The 22,405-nt window shown below is 34.6% G+C and overlaps 1 protein-coding gene across 1 annotated transcript in view; it reads left to right on the plus strand.

Moving 5' to 3' along the window:
• The window catches only part of LOC135206294 (uncharacterized), a 125,047-nt gene that overhangs the window by 80,437 nt on the left and 22,205 nt on the right, over positions 1–22,405 (plus strand). The window contains exons 37-46 of the mRNA XM_064237717.1: positions 1,766–1,928; positions 3,499–3,578; positions 4,066–4,207; positions 7,755–7,990; positions 11,908–12,132; positions 13,487–13,704; positions 18,197–18,362; positions 20,003–20,145; positions 21,241–21,376; positions 21,774–21,900. Coding sequence (XP_064093787.1) covers positions 1,766–1,928; positions 3,499–3,578; positions 4,066–4,207; positions 7,755–7,990; positions 11,908–12,132; positions 13,487–13,704; positions 18,197–18,362; positions 20,003–20,145; positions 21,241–21,376; positions 21,774–21,900 — 1,636 coding nt within the window. The remainder of the gene's footprint in view (positions 1–1,765; positions 1,929–3,498; positions 3,579–4,065; positions 4,208–7,754; positions 7,991–11,907; positions 12,133–13,486; positions 13,705–18,196; positions 18,363–20,002; positions 20,146–21,240; positions 21,377–21,773; positions 21,901–22,405) is intronic.

A 22,405-nucleotide genomic window follows, 5' to 3' on the forward strand; every position in this document is an offset into this window, starting at 1 on the left:
ATTACATTTGACCTAATTACCTCGTCTAAATCCTTGATTGTAGCTTTAAACACAACGCCTACGCTGACAGGAATTTGTTAAACTAACGTTTTATAGATTACCTCCTTGATAAACATACAAGTAAACTTCCTTTGTTGTGCTTTAAATCTCATCAACGGGGTTAAAATCAAGATCAAGTAAATATCTGATAACCATTATCTATCTATGAGTTTGTAAAAAAAAATAAATAAAAATAAAAATAAATAAAAATTTATTCTATATCAACGTTCATACCTGTCGTGACCTCACTTCTGTTGCATAAATACACAATTACTTCTTCAAACTAGCACAATACTCTAACTATGTGTCAGAAACTTAGACTACCCGGTTGGAATGGAAAATAGTTTTTAGGCCAAAGGCCAAGCACTGGAACCTATGAGGTCATTCAGCGCTGGAAAGGAATTTGAGAGTAGGGAGGTTTGAAAGGTGTAACAGGAGGAAAACCTCAAAGCAGTTGCCCTATGAAATGGTTGTTAGGAGAGAGTGGGTAGCCAGGTGGAAGAAAAATAATATGAATGGATGTGCAGCCAAAAAGGAATGAAAGTGAGGTGCAGTGACGACTATCAAACTTGTGTTTTATTTATATTTCAGGCATATTATTTTTGAGAGAGTTTGAGCAGAAGTTAGAGTTCCCAGTAACTGCGATCAATAAGACCACGCAAGGGACGTTATCTGCCCGTCAGTGTTTCATTTTCCTTCTATTTCTCCTGATTTTGATTACATTATATGATACGAAACTGATGTTAAGCTGTCCTGTAAAGACTGTAGTATTAATTCACAGTTTTTGTTCGTCTATCGGAAGAAACTTTAATCCCCTTTTGGAGACATCTTTTCGAAGGATGTCTGAAACCATTATGTGACACGAGTTACATTTACCTATTTTGCGACCATCTTCCAACGGATGTAACATTTCCACATATTGTACGAGTTACACCTTCATACTTGACATCCTTTTTTTAAAGGACATACTTGACATTCGTTTTTCAAAGGACATTCTTGACATCCATAATTTAAAGGACAAACTTAATATCCGTTTTTATAGGACATACATGACATCCTTTTTTATTTTTTTAAAGGACATACTTGACATCCTTTTTTTAAAGGACATACTTAACATCCGTTTTTTAAAGGCATGATTTTACTAAGTGAAGCAAATTGATCTTACGTTCTATTTAAACGTATGTTAAATCATTTTTAATAATATTGTTCTTTCATTTCAATAATAATTAATAAACTCAATTTCACTATGGCCAGTTCCTCCGAGCCAATAGCTGTTTTGTCTGCATGAGAAGTAGAAAGTTTATTTTTTTGATATTTGTATGATACGGTTTTCGTCTATTAATACATTGGTTATTGTAGTATAGATATATACTATATACTTTCCATTATGTTGTTTCCTTGACTTCCTTTTGCCAAACAGGGATATGTGTGTATTGTTTGGTAAAACTTGAATTAACCAGATTGGCAAAGGAGGTCTAATGACTGAATCATATTATGAATCCTGGAGAGAGATCGGTAACCATCCAAGCGCCTCATTGGCATGACCGGTTTGGTCTTGGCCTGCCACCTCGGTAGTCGCGAGTTCGATTCTCGGCCATTCCATTAAGGGGTCAGAGATGTGTATTTCTGGTGATAGAAGTTCACTATCGACGTGGTTCGGAAGTCACTAAAAACACCATACAAACAAATAAACAGTAACCATCCATGCAAAACCCTTTATTCGCAGAGCTACACACCCGGAGCGAAGAGCCTGGCCCTCGGCACCAGGGTCCTGGACGTCGAAATCAGTCAGAGGAACGGAACGACCTTGATCGTGGACAGAGTCGATCCGCCCATTCTGGTGGACGTCCCTCGAACCTTGAACAAGATGGGCGTCAATGATTTCCCAGGTGAGACTGAGTCTTGGGGCGCCTTTAACCCTTGTGACCTGTCGCCCTATATCTGTCAAGTGGAGTTGTCACAGTTGGGTGAGATGTTCTCTGCGTCATTAGGGAAATGGCTGAATTGTTAATATATATATATATATATATATATATATATATATATATATATATATATATATATATATATATATATATATATATATATATATATATATATATATATATATATATATATATATATATATAGATATGTATATATATATTATATATATATATATATTATATATATATATATAATATATAATATATATATATATATATATATCATATATATATAATATATATATATATATTATAGAAGTTTTTTTTCAGCCTTTATCTCCTAATTTTGATGTTCCAAAAAGGTTATTTTATGCTACTATTCCTCATATTTCTGATCTGAAATTCATATCCAGTTTAAAACAATCATTGAACAAGAAATTCCGTGTCTCAAGGTCAAATTAATATCAAACAATCCTTGTACCATAGGTTCCTTTTTTAATTTCAAAGATCGCCTTCAGCCCTTCATGAGATCCAACGTCATATATAAATTTACATGCCCTGGATGTCCAGGTTCTTACGTTGGATCAACTCGAAGGTTGCTGAGGGTTCGATATTGCAGTCATTTAGGCTTTAGTTTCCGAACAGGACAAAGAATAAAGCAACCTGAATTTTCTAATATCAGGAACCATGCTTTTAATTGCAAAATTGAGCTTCAGAAAGAACAGTTCACAATAATAGATCATGTCAAACATCCTGATCACTTAAAAACCTCGAATCATTATATATTAAGAAACTTGTTCTTCTTCGTTGAATGGTAATACTTCTTCAGCCACTCTACACCTGGCATAGTTAACGTCGTCACCTGCTTTTGACGACAGGTCATTCCATCTTCTCTCCTCATGGACGGTTGGTGTTTTGGGTGTTCTCTCTCTTTTTACTGTTTTTACTTTGTACTTTTCTTTTTTTTTTTGATTAATTTTAAGACTATTTTAATTCAAGTGAGTTCTGTTTGTGTTTTATGGCTTTATATGTTATTTAATTGTCTTATTGCTCTTTGCAGACTGATGATGCACAGATGTTTTATGTGCAAAAACGTTTCATAATAAACTTCATCATTTTACAACTGGTATCATGGACACCCTCTGAAGATTCTTATATATGTATATATATATATCTATATATATATATATATACAGCGAATACTGCTGGAAAATGAAAAGAAACGTCAGTGCGGCTCACGTGGTGCACTGTAGGCATTCCAGCCCCTAGCTGCAACCTCCTCTTATATTCGTTATACTGTACCTCCGTTCGTATCCCGTCTCTTCCATGCGACTTTCCACTCTCTCTAACAATCGCTTCATAGTGCAACTGTGAAGTTTTCATCCTGTTACACCTTTCAAACATTCTTACCGTCAATTGTCCTTTTCAGCGTTGAATGACCTCGTAGATCGCAGGGTTTGGCCTTTGGCCTAAATTCGATGTTACAGTCTCTTTCTATTTGTTTATTTGTTTTTTTATTTATTTTTTTTTTCAGAACCGCTGTACGTAAACGCAACGGACGTCTCAAGTGCAAGTTTCGTTCCTGTCGTGTATAGCACCTTCAATGTCTCTAAGGTAGTGGCATGTGATTACACGATCGCTTTACGAATTATGCGACTATACTTATGCAATACTCAAAGTTTAGTTTTAAAAATATAAGCTCATAAGAATTTTGCTTCATTAGTATAAAAAACTTTATGCAAGCATATGCACACACACATACACACACACACACACACACACACACACATATATATATATATATATATATATATATATATATATATATATATGTATATATATATATATATATATACACAACAACATAAATACATACATAAATCTATACTCGTATATATGCATATATATATATATATATATATATATATGTGTGTGTGTGTGTGTGTGTGCGCGTGTATTAGCGTATATATACATATAATGTGTGTATTTGTGTGTACGTGCATATAGCCAAAGAAACATTGCACATAAAATACATGCACAGATAATTGAAATTTAGTTGCACGAAATAAGTAAAATGATTTTTCTTTTTTGTTCTTTGCAGAATTTCTCGTCTGTCAACATCGAACTGACTCCGGAACACGACAATCATCGCCTCTTCCTCATGGTGTCCCCGCTGAGGGTTCCGACATTGACCAAACACCACTGGTACACCATGGTCAAAGATATTCCTGTCAAACGAAACGGTAATTACTACTGGATTTTGCTGTTTGTTCGTTCATTCCTTCGTTATTGTTTTGTTTTGCAGAAATTCCTTACGCTTTTTATGTCTTTATGTTTACTTGTATATTCATATATATTATATATATATATATATATATATATATATATATATATATATATATATATATATATATATATATACAGGGTGTCCATAAAGTCCAAGTACCATTACAAGTATTTATTGCTTGTAATGGTGTTGGACTTTATGGACACCCTGTATATATATATATATATATATATATATATATATATATATATATATATATATATATATATATATATATATATATATATAATTTATTACGCTCATTTCTTAAATAACGATCGACAATTTTTGCCCGTTGTAAAGATTTTAGACATCTAATTCCAACGCAATTTGGCAGAAAAAAGTGATAACTCCACTACAGCGACCTTCCGATTGAAATATATATTACATGTTCTCAAAGCCATTTTCATCAGATTAACACTAATTCACTTTCGTACCTGGGATTTGAGTTTTCACCCTGGCTTTCTAAAATTCATGTCTGTTCTGTGTGTTAATAAGGTAATACTTAGCTGACGGTGTGATAATTTACATAACCGGATACAAAGAAAGACAAAATTGGAAACGGTATAGTTGTATCGTTCTGTATCCGGGCGTAATCGTCTAAATAATCTGTATTTATATATATATATATATATAATATATATATATATATATATATATATATATATAATCAGTCATGTAATATTTTCGAAGTTGAAGTATTTCCAGGTTTATCCATTTATGCTGTCTGTGAAAAGGACATGAGAATAGGGTAAAAGTTTTTCCCTTTCATTTCTCCAATTTAATTCCTTTTTACGTGAAATATATAATGTGGCAACAGCTATTACCATTATTTTAGTAGATTCACATCACCCGTGCATCTGATGTCTAGGCCAGTCCCTTACGACACTTCTGATTGGCTGTTGATAAGCCAACCACTGGGATGGAAACCGTCAGTCTCTCGGGAGAGTTCACATGGGTAGGATCTATGTTCCACCTTTGAAAGTCGTATCCCTCAGGAGATGTGGAAGATACATCCCGCCTATGTGAACTCTCGAGAGAGACTGAGAGTTTCCAGCCCTGTGATTGGATTATCAACAGCCAATCAGGAGCGTCGTAAGGGATGGGCCTAGACATCAGATGCACGGGTGATGTGAATCTACTATAGTACCGAATATAGGTAGGAAGAAAACGGGAGGAAAACTTAAAGCCCAACCCGAAAGAAGGGAAAACTGTAAGAATTGGAGAAACGGGACTTCGCGTCCTTTCGAAACTTGGTCGCAAACTGCACGAACTGCGCAATGTGGAAATAGCGCTTAATGGTCTTATTTTATCCTTAGAAATGCCGTGTTCTCTCTCTCTCTCTCTCTTTCTCTTTTGCATCTTAATGTATGTTTCCGACTCAAAATTTCTGACTCTCCCTGAGAGAAAGAAAGAGAGAGGGAGAGGGAGAGAGAGAGAGAGAGAGAGTAAACTGGTATAACGTGAATAGCCATAAACGCAGAGAATAACATCCAGACATGAGGTGGCGACATGAATTTGAAATGTCTCCCTGAATGGCTGGGAAGCATGCTGCTCCATGACTTTTCAAGACATGTGAGATTTGAAAAGAAACAGCGGGTTGCCTGTTGTGCGCCACGCCATTTTGACCAGCCTTATCTGAAGAGATTTTTGGCTTCATTCTCTAAAATCAATTCAATTCTTTTGCGAGCATAAGAGAATTGCATGTTGAACTGTCAGTGATGAGTTTTTATTTATTTTTTTTTTTTTTTTTCGGGCTTCCAAGCGCTATAACTTTCGTGTACTTGACGAGAAAGGGATGAGTTAGAGATCTTTGGAATGAGCAATTCGGCAAGATTATGACTCCTTAAATTAAAGAGCTTTGACTGTGTATCTCAGTTTTCGAAATCTGCTGAATAAGGGGAAAGTATGTTTTGATGATGCCATCACAGAGTTTTTATGAATTTTCCAAAACTTCAATGTTCCTCTGGGTGGAAAATACATTTTAGGACGCGAGCTCTTTGAGTAAGTATTGCTTTCGGGGGATGGCCGTAAATTAAGAGCAAGTAGTGAATAGATATAGCAGCATTGATAATTGACGCACATTATTATTGGTACTTATTAGCTTTTGAAAGCAGATTTCTGCGTTGGTAATTGACGCACATTATTATTGGTATTTATTAGAGTTTGAAAACAGATTCTTGCGTTAAAAGCAGTCAAGCAAAGAGTGAATAATACATGAGAAAGGACTCAAGGCGACTAAGGATTTTAAAATAGAGGCACGATCGATGAACGTTGTGTTTATTCATCATAAATATTTGACATAACTACGTTCTACGTTAATGATATAAGAATACTCTCTCTCTCTCTCTCTCTCTCTCTCTCTCTCTCTCTCTCTCTCTCTCTCTCCGTCCAATATTTAACAATGTTGAGCCTTTGATCATTATAATGAAACTGAAATGAACCCAAAATAAAATGACATTCCTGAACTGCCCAGATACGATGAGGTATTTCTCAGTAATTATTTAAATTTCAAATGATGGCGAGTTTTAATGAGCAACACAAATGAATATTCTCAGTTTACTTTCAGTTCCATTTAATTTGAATTCTGCATTTTAGATAGTTTTTTTTTATTACAATTTAAAACTGTAACCGTTCTGCTATACAGCTCCATCCATACTGTGTTTTTTTTTCTTTTACAATTTAAAACTGTAATCATTCTGCTATACTGCTCCATCAATACTGTGATTTAAGAGCATTTCTTCTGATAAAATGTAAACGAAAGTCTCCATCAAGGCAACCAAATACCTCAAGTCAAGAATGGTATATTGCAGACAAGTCATTATGGAGGATAAGTTTAATCATAGGTAATTTTTTTTTATTTAGATATTATTGAAATCTGAACGTCTCTCCTCGAACTTTCCCATCAAAGTATATAGTTAATATTAATTGCACAGAGAAGTACATCTCGCTATCATGAGCCATCTTTTGACAAATGAGAAAACTGTTAGATGGTTCGTCAGGGAATTACATTCATTTTGACTTTTTTGTTTTATATTTTTCTTTAGTTTGTTCATATTTTTTTTGTTTAATACATTAATTCTGCCCTCACGCAGTCGTCATATATATATATATATATATATATATATATATATATATATATATATATATATATATATATGTATATATATATATATATATATATATATATATATATATATAGATATATATATATATATATATATATATATATATATATATATACACACACCCACAAACACACATATAATATACATATATATATATATATATATATATATATATATATATATATATATATATATATATATCTTTATATATATATATATATATATATATATATATTTATATATATATATATATATATATATATATATATATATAGACAGATAGATAGATAGATAGATATATAATATGTGTACATACGTTATATAATTCCATTACAGGAACATACGACTACTTTATTCCCAGCACGGAGATCAACGTGACGGGATTCTTTTATGTTGGCGTCGGAGAATTCACTCCTGATTTCGACATATCGCTGATGAAAAATCCTGTGGAAAATCAGGTGAACCTCACCGCCCTGCAAAACGTCTCTCTGAGTTATTCCATCAGGAGTTTGACGTCTGGTTGCTACTTCTTCGACAGGAAAGCGCGCGATTGGGATGGCAGAGGCGTAAAGGTGAGTTCTGAAGCTAGTGTCCTTACATAATACTCGCTAAATTTGCCTTTGTAGTCTCACCCTGGCTGAGTCATCGTGCTTGACGGTTGACTTTTAATAGTTCATTTGCTGAACCTACAATTAATTAGTTTCTGTGTTGACTGTTGACTTTTAATAGTTCATTTGCTGAATCTACAATTAATTAGTTTACGTGTGATCTGCGGAAAGAGTTCTTACATAATATACGGTAAATTTGCCTTTGTAGTCTCACCCAGCCTGAAAAAAAATTATTATAACTATTTATCACTGTGCTTGACTGTTGACTTTTAATAGTTCATTTGCTGTTGAACCTACCATTAATGATTTACTCGTTTTCATGTGATCTGAACACCTTGCTTCATTTTTCACCTTTAGTCCAACTAAAGGTAATCTTATGTAGCATACTTGACACATTCGTAAAATGGAATATCCGATGCGGATAACTACTGATGTCCAGAGGAGAGAGAAAGACAAGAAGGAGAAGCCACACACAAATTCATATAGAAGTACCCAGTCATCTGAAGAGGAATGACATTCAGAAAATTACCTAAGTTTACGGGTTATTTTTGAATGTACTCCGCTCTCCCTCCAGAAATTATTTTCATCTTGCGTCCTTCAATGAGTCATATTTATCGAAGTAACTAAGGCTCCAAACTCATTTAATGCCCTGAAAACAATTCGCTTAAGAAAAGGGTGCATCACTAGACCATTGAAACTCAGAATTGTGCCTTTTCTTGTATACCCTGCGGTGCTTCTTGTATTGTTCTTATGAGAGTTTATTGATTGAAAAAAAAGAGATACTTCGAGGGTGTTTAAACAGTGACCGATACCACCGTGGATTTGCTTGAAAACCATGATTTATTTCATTAGTATTAGATCTAAGTCATCTAGAGGATTATTTTCCCCACACCATTATTGTATTATATTGCGATTATTGTATTAGAAGCTTATGTCAGGTACACCAAATATCTATTTTTTTTCTGCCGAAATAACCTATTAGTGTTGTTCCTTAACAGTCTCCTAAGAAAGCTTGCTTTGTCCGTCATTAAAAAACACTTTAATCATTACCTGAGGTTCTTTGCAGCGTTCCTTCGGCCCCTATAGTGGATTCACATCAACCGTGCATCTGATGTCTAGGCCAGTCCCTAACGACGCTCCTGATTGGCTGTTCATAAGCCTATGACAGGGTTGGAAACTCTCAGTCGCTCTCGAGAGTTCACATGGGCAGGACGTATCTTCCACCTCTCCTGAGGGATACTTTTGAAAGACGTATCCCTCGGGAGAGGTGCAAAATACACCCTACCCACGTGAACTCTCGAGAGAGACTGAAAGTTTCCAGCCCTGTCATTGGCTTATCAACAGCCAGTCAGGAGCGTCGCAAGGGACTGGCCTAGACATCAGATGCACGGTTGATGTTTAATCAACTATAGCAGGCTTTGCAAGGCACACGATCTAATTTTAGCCCGTCGCTTCAAGTGAATACTACTATTTCTCCTTCGGATTAAACTTCTCTCTCCGTCTCTTTCTCTGAGAAGCAGTTCTCTTTCATACTGATATTTTCCCAACATGTTCAATCAATAGATTACGTGAAGGATGACACTTGCATGCTTTTATTTCAAGCAGATGTTGGCAGGTTTCATGATTGTTTATCTTTAACGTAATGCTTCGATGATCTTGAGACATCGATGAATGGTGCAATTTTCAGAAAATCAGTTATCGGCTCAATAGCATTTTTTTTTTCTTTTTTGTGAAATTCAAATAAAACATTCATCTACAGTTTTGAAAAGAGAGATATTTCCTTTCCCGACTGAAGAGTTTGGAGTGTTTGAATGTATTGCCTGCACAAAAACGAGGAAGTGTTTGCAAAACAGAGATAAATGGCGCAGTGGGGTTAGTGCTTGTCAACGCGTTGCTGGTGATCTGTCTGTGTATGATAGGGATATGTATGTATAATATATATATATATATATATATATATATATATATATATATATATATATATATATATGTTATATATATATATATATATATATATATATACATACATTTACATATATATATATATATATATATATATATATATATATACGTATATATATATATATAATTATGTATACATATAGTGTCAGTCCTGATTAATCATGGTGGAAAAAAGATGTTTTAGAGAATGTTGTAATTCATCATTATGTTAAATATATTCTACGGATAATGAAGGCTTATGTTAAATAACAGCAACAGCATGAGGAAGTGATTATGAGTGAAATTTTAAAACTCTCTCGCGATCTAATTACGAGATTAAATTCTCTGAATATTAATCAGCAACGAAGTTGGAGCCCAAAAGTGCAAGTTACTGGGCGGTACTTCGTAGGTGAATATCCGGAGACTGCGTGGAAAACACTGTGAAAGAAATGGAAGACAGTTATTTCGTGTGTGTTTGTAATGTAGTTTCTGGCTCTGTTCGGTGCTGGATTATGACAGAAATTTTGCAACATAACAAGTGTTCTTTGAAAGAATGTAGTGTTATTACTGTTGTCTTCATAGAAATGAATGCATCCTCTCCCTTTCGTCTTTCATTTGATAGTGGGAATGATTTAGTGCAGCCAAGGGTCATCGCACACACCCATATAGGTATATGTATATATATATATATATATATATATATATATATATATATATATATATGTGTGTGTGTGTGTGTGTGTGTGGTGTGTGTGTGTGTGTATGTATATATATATATATATATATAATATATATATATATATATATATATAGTCTGTATGTGTGCGCGTGTATGTGCATGTGTGTTAAAATCGTGAGTAACAATGCCTACTACAAGAATATGAGAAATTTTGATTTATATTCTGTTAATCACAATAGCCATTATGAAATCTGACACGTGTTATATTAATTATTATACTTGCTTTTCAAACCTTCATACATTTACGAATGCGCGGTTACCGTTTTTTTCGTTATTACGCCAGATTACCCGAGATATAATATAGATAAATACTGGTGTTTTATTTTAGGAAACATCAAGTTACAAATGACAGTTTTATTGTAAATATCTTTATTGCGAAATTTAGGATGGGACACATATAAGTAATCGTCAATAAAAATGTACTGAAGTATGTAGTAGGGTCGTATTTTTTGTTTATTTATTTAGAAATATCTTTATGTCATTCGAAATACGGCAGTCCTGTTCAGAATTTCATGTCTAGCCATTTCAGTGTGTCATATGACACAATATTAGTATGTAGTCTGCAATAAAAGTAGTGTTTCTTCAAAGAAAACATTTTCACTCTTTATTGGAATTTCACGCTAAATACTCGAGGAAGAAATGAGAAATTTCTAGATTAACTCTTCCAGTCACAAAGGCTCCTGAATATTGTCAATGTTTACCTTCATTTGCCTGGGAAATTCACCCAGGAGATAGATCTCGTCCGTCCCTCACTTCATTGGCCTTCATGGCGTTATCCAATAAAAATGATGCAATAAAACGTCCGCCGTGAGAGACGTTGTCCTTGTGCAAGAGGGTTCTGAACAGTGATGCCACACCCTCTAACCCTACGTCCCCTACAGGAGACGAGAAATTACCCTACATAACTGAAAATGGCCCAACATCCTGCGGTTATGATAATAAATAAATCTTTAGATTATGTTTATCATGAATACTAATAAGCATAATGACCTAAACCTACCTTGTTACAATTACCCTACACTTGAAAATATTGCCCTGCTGTCTAAGATTTTGCCCAGATTACCCTACGCGTAGGGCAATTACCCTACAGTTGGCAACGCTGGTTCTGACAGCAGCCCCGTGTGGCCATTCGGGCACGAAACCCCGCCGACCAGCATGTCAGTAACGGGGCAGGAAATTTCTCAGTCTCCCTCATCAACAGGTTGTCAATTCCGACCACTCAGCCACCCGCTGCGCCTCCAGCCACTTGACCAGCTTCGCTGTTGGACTGTTTATTCCGCCGAATGCAATAGACTTCAGCTTCGTGTTCGCCAACATAGGCTTCGTCGACAATCTGACCATCTACTTGACCCTCATCATCTCGCTCAGCATATTCTTCCTGCTCATGATCTGGGCTCGCGTCATGGATCACAGAGACCTGAAGAAGGTAAGAACTGTTTCTTAACTTTGAATTTTTGTTGTTTATATCGTGTAGTTAATGACGGTAGGATTACTTAACGTTGCGTATTAGGATTGCCTCTCACCTGGTTTTCCTCCGTGGTTTTTTTTTTTTTTTTTTTTTTTTTTTTTTTTTTTTTTTTGGCCATGGCTATTTCTGGCTCTTTTACCTAGAATGACTTTTAAAGAATAGTAACGATAAGAAAATATTCATCGTCATAATGTATTAAACAACTTCAAATACACACACACACACACACACATATATATATATATATATATATATATATATATATATATATATAGATATATATATATATAATAAAAGGAGCCCATAAAAACACTTTTTCTCTGTATTTTGGTGTTTTTATGGGCTCCTTTTATTAGATGGAATTCTGTTGTTACAGAACATTTTTACCAGTCATATATATATATATATATATATATATATATATATATATATATGTATTTATATATGTGTATGTATATATATATATATATATATATATATATATATATATATATATATATATATATAAGTCAATACTAGGAGACTCGTGATCTTAACATGCTTCAAATTTCTATTCCACTTGCCAGGCCCATTGAATTGCTTTTCTCTAAGACAAAAGAAAATAGAAATCTCTTTTAAAAAAGGGGGTTCTGCGTCACATCAGGGCATTCGTTTGAATTCAGCTAATTAACGCAATTACACCATTGTTGAGATAGAAGAGTGACCAGGGGCATAATGCGCATTCCTTTCTCATTACTGAGTAGATGACCTTCATATTTTGAACGCCTGAGATATTATGAAATATTTGTTTTAATGGAAAGTGAAAATCCTGTCAAATAGAAAATACCAGGACCGGATCACTGTAATGGAATATGTGTAGGACATTCTTTCCGGAATTCCATCACTATTATTATGAACGTGATATATTTCGTTTATTACCGCATGCTTGTAAAACATATTCAGATCAAGTTTAAATTCTTTTCATCAATCATAACAAAGATATAGACAATGTGTTACTGCCAAGACATCGTCAGGACATTAGTGTTAGCCATAGATTGATGGTACGAATGCTCTACTCCAATTTGTGGAGTGCCTCAGTGGCGTGGTCGGTTTGGTGTTGGCGTACCACCTCGGTGGCCGCGAATTCGATTCTCGGCCATTCCACTGAGGGATTAGAGATGTGTATTTCTGGCGATAGAAGTTCACTCTCGACGTGGTTCGGGAGTCACGTAAAGCCGTTGGTCCCGTTGCTGAATAACCACTGGTTCCATGCAACGTAAAAACACCATACAAACAAACAAACAAAATACTCAAATTTGTCTCTTCCGTTCAGCTTGGAGCTTCGCCATTGCCAGACAACCACGTGCAAGATAAGTATCTGTACGAGATTCTCGTCTTTACCGGGAACCGAAAAGGTGCCCAGACGGATTCGACCGTGCAGTTCATTCTGACGGGCGACCGCGGAGAGACGGACGTACGTACCTTTGGCGACAGCAAACGGCAAATCCTCCGGAAGGCTGGAGTCGACGTTTTCGTTATGGCTGTCCCAAGGTTAGTCGTGCATGATCGAGGGAAGTTTTGATGATTATAATTTACTGCCAAAATATTTTTAGACCTACTAGAAGACCATTGCAGTTCTCAGTTAGCAACGTTATATTTTAATCCAAATTTAGAAATCGAAGTTTAGTCCTACTAGAACACCATTGCAGTTCTCAGTCAGCAACGTTATATTGTAATCCAAATTTAGAAACCGAAGTTTAGGCCTACTCGAACACCAGTACAGTCTTAAGTCAGTAGCGTTATATTTCAGGAGTCAATGTTTTCTCTATGGCTGTCCCAAGGTTAGTTGTGCATGATCGAGGGAAGTTCTAATGATTATAATTTACTTCCAAAATATATTTAGACCTACTAGAACACCAGTACAGTTCTAAGTCAGCAACGGTATATTTTAATTCAAATTTAGAAACCGAAGTGATGTTGTATTACCCAGTCTTCCAGCTAAAACTTCAATGCCAAGTGAAACGACAACTTGCTCTGCTTTCATGTTATTCTTTGATCTTTGCATATCTCGCGAGTGTCCTAACTTCATCGGTAATCTGCTGAAAAGATGGCTATTATATATATATATATATATATATTATATAATATATATATATATATATATATATATTATATATATATATATATATATATAAAGTATAAAAGGTCCATTAAACACTCTGGCTTACAGGTAAAGACTATATTTCGGAGGACTGAAACCAGTTTTTTAATGAGCCTTTTATACTAGAGACGAGAGAGAGAGAGAGAGAGAGAGAGAACCTGATAAATGGTATTCCCTCAGTACCCGTACAGGATAGTGGAAATACCAGCTACTACTGCGAACATTTTCATTTTCGCAGATCCATAGCTGGATACGTATACAACAACTTACTATGGAAGCAACAATAGCAGGACTCCCAAACACATGCAAAAGCAAAGAATGCTTGCACAAATTAATCTGTCAGAATAATAGTCTATAAACTTACGTGTTTGAAAAGAAATCTAGAAACCAACGAGAACTTTTACTTGTTACCGCCTAGTGTTATGTAAAGTAACGCAAATATTTAGATAGCTGGATATGCAAATAATTGGCACTGAATACTCGGCCGCAACGCGCGAAAGCCTGAACAAACCGTGACTGAATCCTAGATTGAACGCGCCTCCTTTCGGGGCTTCATTCGCTGCATCATGACATATTATACGAGTCAAAACTTCCATCCCAACCCCCCCCCAACCCCAAAAGAACAAAGAGCTCAGGACATCAGCGTTCTGGTCTCTGGCTGCAAAAGCTCTTCCCCCTTAATGGCATTTGCATTCTGCGCCATGTCCTGAGCTATCACGACTAAATGGAATTTTTCGGTCACAATGCACAGGCATGGGTGACACCTCATGTCGATTTTGAATGCGACAGTACTGGTGTCCCCTTTTAAAAGGAATATGTGCGAGAATATGCTCCCATTTTTCATCTTCCGCATTTTCTCCACCCCTTTTTTTCTTTTGGAAGGAGCGGTTTCTGAGGGCGCTGCCCTTCCATTTATTCTCGCATGGGATGAGGTTGCTGGCCACCCAGCCTCTCAAGGGGTGTGTAAGAGGATTCTTGTCGTCTGTGACACTTCTCGTTTCGCAGATGTCGTCCATACAGGTACTGACCAAAAAGACAACGGTGGTTGGCATTGCTGTTGTGGTAACCAGTAATATAGCGATCTTGTTACTGTTTTATGCATATATTATATATATATATATATATTATATATATATATATATATATAGATATATATATATATATATATATTATATGTGTATGTATGTATATATGTGTTTGTGTAAATATATATAAATTATATAAAGAATATATAAATATATAAATTAGATATAATATATATTATAATCGATATATATATAATAAATATTATTATATATGCACAATTATGTGTGTAACATAAGTGTGTTCTTGTATTTGTGCTGAAATCTTTCACCTCCTTCTTTTTACAAGAAGCAGCACATCTCCGCTAGATTCTGAAATCCTTGACCTAAATACATTATCCAACGTCAAACAATTTGAAAATAGCAGTTTTTAATGGCAAGTGCAATAAACCATGGGTAACATTAGCACAATAACTACAAGCCTTCAATCCACTTTTTGTCTCAAGATTAATACAAACAGTTTATTGAACAAGTTCTGTTTTTATTTATTTATGTTTTTGTTTACCGCATCTAAATTCCATTTATAATAACATGCCTCTAAAATCATAGATAGAAACCATGTTATTAATTCTTAAAGGTCTTGGGAGTTCAAGATCAAAAATACTCTCAATTACCTTTAAAAATGACGTGAAATATACTAAGAAAAAAAAATAAAACTTAAGTGCATTAACAACTAAGAATTTTTGGATGATTGCGAAAAAGGGGCGAACATAAATCGTCTCTCTGCAGCTTCCTAAATAAGTTCGGATCAAAGGCCTGTCCGAACAGTTTAATTAAAGCCTCAGGAGAATGCGTTGCAAAACCGTGGTTCCCAGCGATTAACTCGGGAATATCGGTTAACGTTCATGATTTTGAATGAGGCGAAGTTCGAAATGAAAAGGCTGTTTGTTATCGACTTGAGTAAGGAAGTTTGATCAACGTCATGATAAGGAAATGACGGCATTAACTCATATTTTGCCTTGATGTCGTGTAAAAGCGGATCAAAGGGAGTCAGGTCATTTTTTCTGCCATCTGCCCATCCCCATTGATTCCTCATTCAAATGTCACCCGTTGACAAGTTCCTCGTTGGACGACTGGTTTTCGCGCTCAGCTACCACTCCGGTGGTCCGAAGTTCGATTCTCTGCGCGGCCAACGTGGACTCAGAGGAATTTATTTCTGGCGATAGAAAATCCTTTCTCGATATAATGTGGTTCGGATCCCACAATAAGCTGTAGGTCCCGTTGCTAGGTGACCAATTGGTTCCTAGCCACGTAAAACTATCTAATCCTTCGGGCACGCCCCAGGAGAGCTGTTCATCAGCTCAGTGGTCTGGTAAAACTAAGATAGACTTAACTTTTTTTTCAGCTCTTGTTAGATAAAAAAGCAAAACGAGACGAGACATTACTCTAAGTCTACTGCTAAAAGGAGAAACCAACCCTCTTCACTGTGCTTGTCTTAAACTTGGAATCAACATAGGGAGGAATATTAAGTGCGCTGTATTTCCTAGGAAGTGGCTCAAAGGATTCCCTCGAAGGCCTCGTCTCTCTGCTTGCGAAAGTTATAGGATGTTTGTTAAGCCTCGCGCGCTTGTTAAGGTTTAGGAACCGCCGCCGTCGTGCGACGATCGAGATATACAAATTGAAGCCGGAGGCTCAGTATTAGAGACGAACTCAGGAGAGCAAGAGAGGGACAGGAGAATTATCATGATGCAAGATAACAAATAAATGGGACCAGGTATGACCTATTGCGAAAAGAATATATATATATATATATATATATATATATATATATATATATATATATATATATATATATATATATATATATATATATATATAAATATATATATATATACATATATATTATATATATATAATAAATATATATATATATATATAAAGGTGGTATTGCCACGGAGGAAAAATGAAAGGCAAGAGAGCCAAGAGCTTTCGGTCTAACACGACCCTAAGTAAAGGGTCGTGTTAGACCGAAAGTTCTTGGCTCTCTCGCCTTTCATTTTTCCTCCGTGGCAAAACCTTTATTTATACATAGCATCACGTTTTATAGACTTCGTGATCAAGTTATATATATATATATATATATATATTATATATATATATTATATATATATATATATATATACACACATATTAGCTGAAGCCAGAGAATAGTTGTTTCAAATGAAACGACAGAGTGCTAAGTACTTTCGTTTATTTTAGCACATCTTCGGGGCACAAAGTGATACAGAGCACAGAAGCAAAGTGAAGAAAAAAAATATGTATAATTGGGCCATTACAAAACAGAAATAATGTCCGTCCGGATCACTCAACTACTTAACACTCAAACTAGTCCAAAGAAGGAAAGGAATAGCCTAATGACTGCAGTATATACGGAAATGAATGACTATAAACTGACTCATATATGATTATATATATATATATATATATATATATATATATATATATATATATATATATATATATATACTACACATGCATGTGTCTGTGTTTGGTACGTTAGTGCGTGTGCTTGTGTGTGCAGTGTGTGCATTGAAACATATGAAAGTAAGTCGAATTCTGAAGTAAAAGTCACGGATCCAACAATGCTAGTCATTGACTTCTTGTTAGTGTACCATTACCTACTCATTCCTGTCGCCGTTATTCCAAAAAAATATCTCAATTTTTTACACTATTTTGATCTGTGTTGATCACTAAAGTTTCCTGACTATTCATGTAGACTCATTCAGATTATACTGACATGCTTTCGAGTAAAATTCTGTTTCCTAATTTCATATTCTAACCCGAACCGTTTCCAACACAGACCACTTGGTCAGCTTGAATTCCTCCGCATCTGGCACGACAATTCCGGGAAAGGCCCCAATGCATCCTGGTACCTTAATTACATCGTTTTTCGGGACGTCCAGACGGGGCTCAAGTACGAATTCATCGCTAACCAGTGGTTCGCTCTGGAAAAGGATGATGGCTTGGTGAGAAGACGGGTGGATGGATGACTGCTTTTGCATTATGGCTCGCCATAAATAGAACAATAAATGCACGCGTGCAGTGCAAGACATTCATTTGCATGTTTGTTACCTAAACCACCGCCACATGCACACAATCTTGCATCCATGCACACAAATCCACAGGCATGTACAGTCACCCACGCACGCAAGCACACACTACGTACATATTTTATATATATATATATATATATATATATATATATATATATATATATATATATTATTCGAGATACAAATGTCCTTTAATATAATTCTCTCTACCTCGGAATTAATATATTTTCATATATGTAAGCGAAGGTGAATTTTTTTGTTGATATCAAAGGACATTTGTTACTCGAATAATTTATATGAATCACGGTGATGTGATTAATTCATTCTATATACATATATATATACATATATATTTATATATATATATATATATATATAAAATATATATATATATGTATGTATATGTATATATATATGAGTGTGTGTGCATGAGCGTGTATTATTATTTATTTATGTGTCATAGGACATGTTATGCAATATACATTGAAAACATCCCAACGAAATAAGATTAACCTCAAATCTTTATTCAAATTCGTTATACTCATCCAGTATTTTAAACTTTTGATTGTACACGGCTTTTAATTTGAAATGTTTTAATGCATGCCTAATCCTGTAATTTTATCTATAAATGATTTGGTTTATTTTTCATCTTCATCTTCATAAAAAAAATATTAGCTTGAATGAAATAACTATAACTTTTAATTTTTCCAGCTGTGCAATTTAAAGATAAATTTTCCAGTACATAGAATTGTGTAACATTATTATGCTTTTGGGAAAAAGATCTGTTACTTCGTTTTGATTATACAAAAGATTAACACAGCAGCTTGAAATAATAAGGCATAATGCTTGTAATAATGATCATGATGTTGGGTTCATTAGGCATCGTACGAAAGTGAAACACTATCATCATTTTGCACTACTTCAGTGTTTAAGATGAGCAATGAAAATGCGCTTTCTCAGTAGACAAAAATAAGGATTCTTGAGTTTGTATATAGATATGTATTATTATTATTATTATTATTATTATTATTATTATTATTATTATTATTATTATTATTATTATTATTATTATTATTATTATTATTATTATTATTATTATTATTATTATTATTCAGAAGATGAACCCTATTCATATGGAACAAGCCCACCAATGGGGCCATTGACTTGAAATTCATGCATCCAAAGAATATTATGGTGTTCATTAGGAAGAAGTAAGAGGAGTTAAAGGAAAATACAGAAAGAAGAGACCCCACTTATCAAAAAAATGTATACATTAACAAATAGATAAAAGTGTATTAAAATCCAAGGAGACTAGTATTAGCGTAGTCATGCATTGCACCTTCACTAGAACTTCTGAAGTTCCAATCATACGACTTCCTCTGGGAGCCTGTTCCACTGTTCCACGGTGTGAAGAGCAAAGGACTTCTGGAACTGAGAAGTTCGACAGCGAGGCAGCACATTTACTGCATCTCCTCTACTTCACGTGTACCTGGACATTTTCCGTCTCATGTCTCTCCTTCACTTGTTACATCGTTGTTTTTTCTTACTCTCAGATCGAAAGGATTTTACCTGCTGCCGGAGACGAAGAAAAGAGACAGTTCCAACATCTCTTCAATACGACAACAGACAAGAACATCGCCGACGGTCACCTCTGGTTTTCTGTGTTTCTGAGGCCTGCAAGGTCACGTTTCACCAGGTAAGCCTGATTGACTGGTTTGATTCCATAACTGGCATTACAGAAACAACTATCATCGTTGACACGGGAACTGCATATTTTTTTTTTATTTGTCAAATGCCTCAAGGTAATATTCTTCCAGGTAATATTCTTCTTCTAGTTCTTGGTGACAGGCGAAGGGGAATCATTCAGAATTCCCGCTAAGTCGTTCTTGAGATGTTAATATTTCAATACTGTCCATAAGCGTTTCCGTTGTAACACGATCTAACACAGCGCCGTTCAAAATTTTACTTTAACCGTGCCGTGCTCATGAAGGATCAAGATTCTCTTTTACGATGTAAATGATAAAGTGAGAAAATTCTATATTTATCAGAGGAAGCTCAGTGTATCTTTGTTATTTATTTACATAGGACTGTCAGCTTAATTTTTCATGAAGTGAAGATGATCATATATATATATATATATATATATATATATATATATATATATATATATATATATATATATATATATATATATATATATATATATATATATATATATATATATATATATATATATATATATATATATATATATATATATATATTATATATATATATATATATATATATATATATATATATATATGGCTGGCAAAAATGTTCTGTTACAACAGAATTCCATCTAATAAAAGGAGCCCATAAAAACACCAAAATATAGAGAGAAAAGTACTATATTTCAGAGACTGCTGTCTCCCTCTTCAGGTAGATGAATGAGAAAAGTTTACAGAAAAGGTGGTATTTATACCAAGAGGTCCATCCACAGGCAAGCCAAGAAGATTAAAGGTAGATTATCAGCGGGGGTGACCTAAACTGGCTTGCCTGTGGATGGACCTCTTGGTATAAATACCACCTTTTCTGTAAACTTTTCTCATTCATCTACCTGAAGAGGGAGACAGCAGTCTCTGAAATATAGTACTTTTCTCTCTATATTTTGGTGTTTTTATGGGCTCCTTTTATTATATATATATATATATATATATATATATATATATATATATATATATATATATGATGAGATGAGTGTGTGTGTGTGTGTGTGTTCTGTTAATGATCAATTTTCTCTAACCTTCAGGTGTCAGAGGGTCGGTTCATGCTTTGCTCTGCTTTTCCTTTCCATGCTGGTAAACGCTATGTGGTATGATAAAGTTCCAGAACAACCTTCAACCGGCGGGCTCAAGTTCGGCCCGTTTAGTCTTACTCCTGCAGAAGTGAGTGGTTCGAAAATCGTTTCTTACACCGTTTAGGGGTAGCGCCGTCAGTGCCCCTCACGCGGTGTACTATAGGCATTACTTAAGGTTCTTTGCAACGTCCATCCGACCCCTTGCTGCAACCCCCTTTATTCGTTTGACTGTACATCCATTCATATTTTCATCTTTCCATCTTGCTATCCACGACTCACATTTGTTTCATAGTGCAACTGAGAGGTTTTCCTCCTGTTACACCTTTCAAACCTTTCTACCCTCAATATCCGTTTCAGCGCTGGATGACCTCATAGTTTGCAGATCTTGACCTTTGCCCTAAATTCAATGTTCCATTCCGTTTTCTTACAATACGCGTTTGCTGTGTTTTGGAATGTTCCATTGACAGGATCGTTTTCACTTCTAGATCGGCGTGGGAGTCATCAGCAATCTGATCGTGTTCCCTCCGTCGTTTCTGATCGTGTTCCTGTTCAGGAGGGCAAGACCGTCAAAGCTTCGTGAATCCCGCATTCAGAAGGCAGTTGAGAAGACACGTGAGTTCTGTATGTCGTGTGGACTAAATAGAAAATCTGCATAAATAAGCCTTTTGGGACATATATATATATATATATATATATATATATATATATATTATATATATATATACATATATATATATCATATATATATATATATATATATATATATATATATATATAAAGGTATAAGCCACGAAGGAAAAATACATTTATTTATGCATTTATCACATTACAAACTTTCGTGATTCAGTTATACATACATGGCATTATTACATATATAATTATAATATATATATATATAATATATTATATATATATATGTATATGTATGTATGTATATATATATATATATATATATAATATATATATATGTAGGTTCATGTGTGTGTGTAAAAAATTTGACCTCGTAAAGTATGTAAAAACCCACAATTATGTATATAGGCGAGCTGTATTTTTTCAAGACAAAAAATACATGTCTTTACTTCTTAAAGAGATGATTCTTGATGAAATTTTGTATTGT

The sequence above is a fragment of the Macrobrachium nipponense genome, chromosome 29 (assembly GCF_015104395.2).
Source record: "Macrobrachium nipponense isolate FS-2020 chromosome 29, ASM1510439v2, whole genome shotgun sequence".
Taxonomy (NCBI): Eukaryota; Metazoa; Arthropoda; class Malacostraca; order Decapoda; family Palaemonidae; genus Macrobrachium; species Macrobrachium nipponense.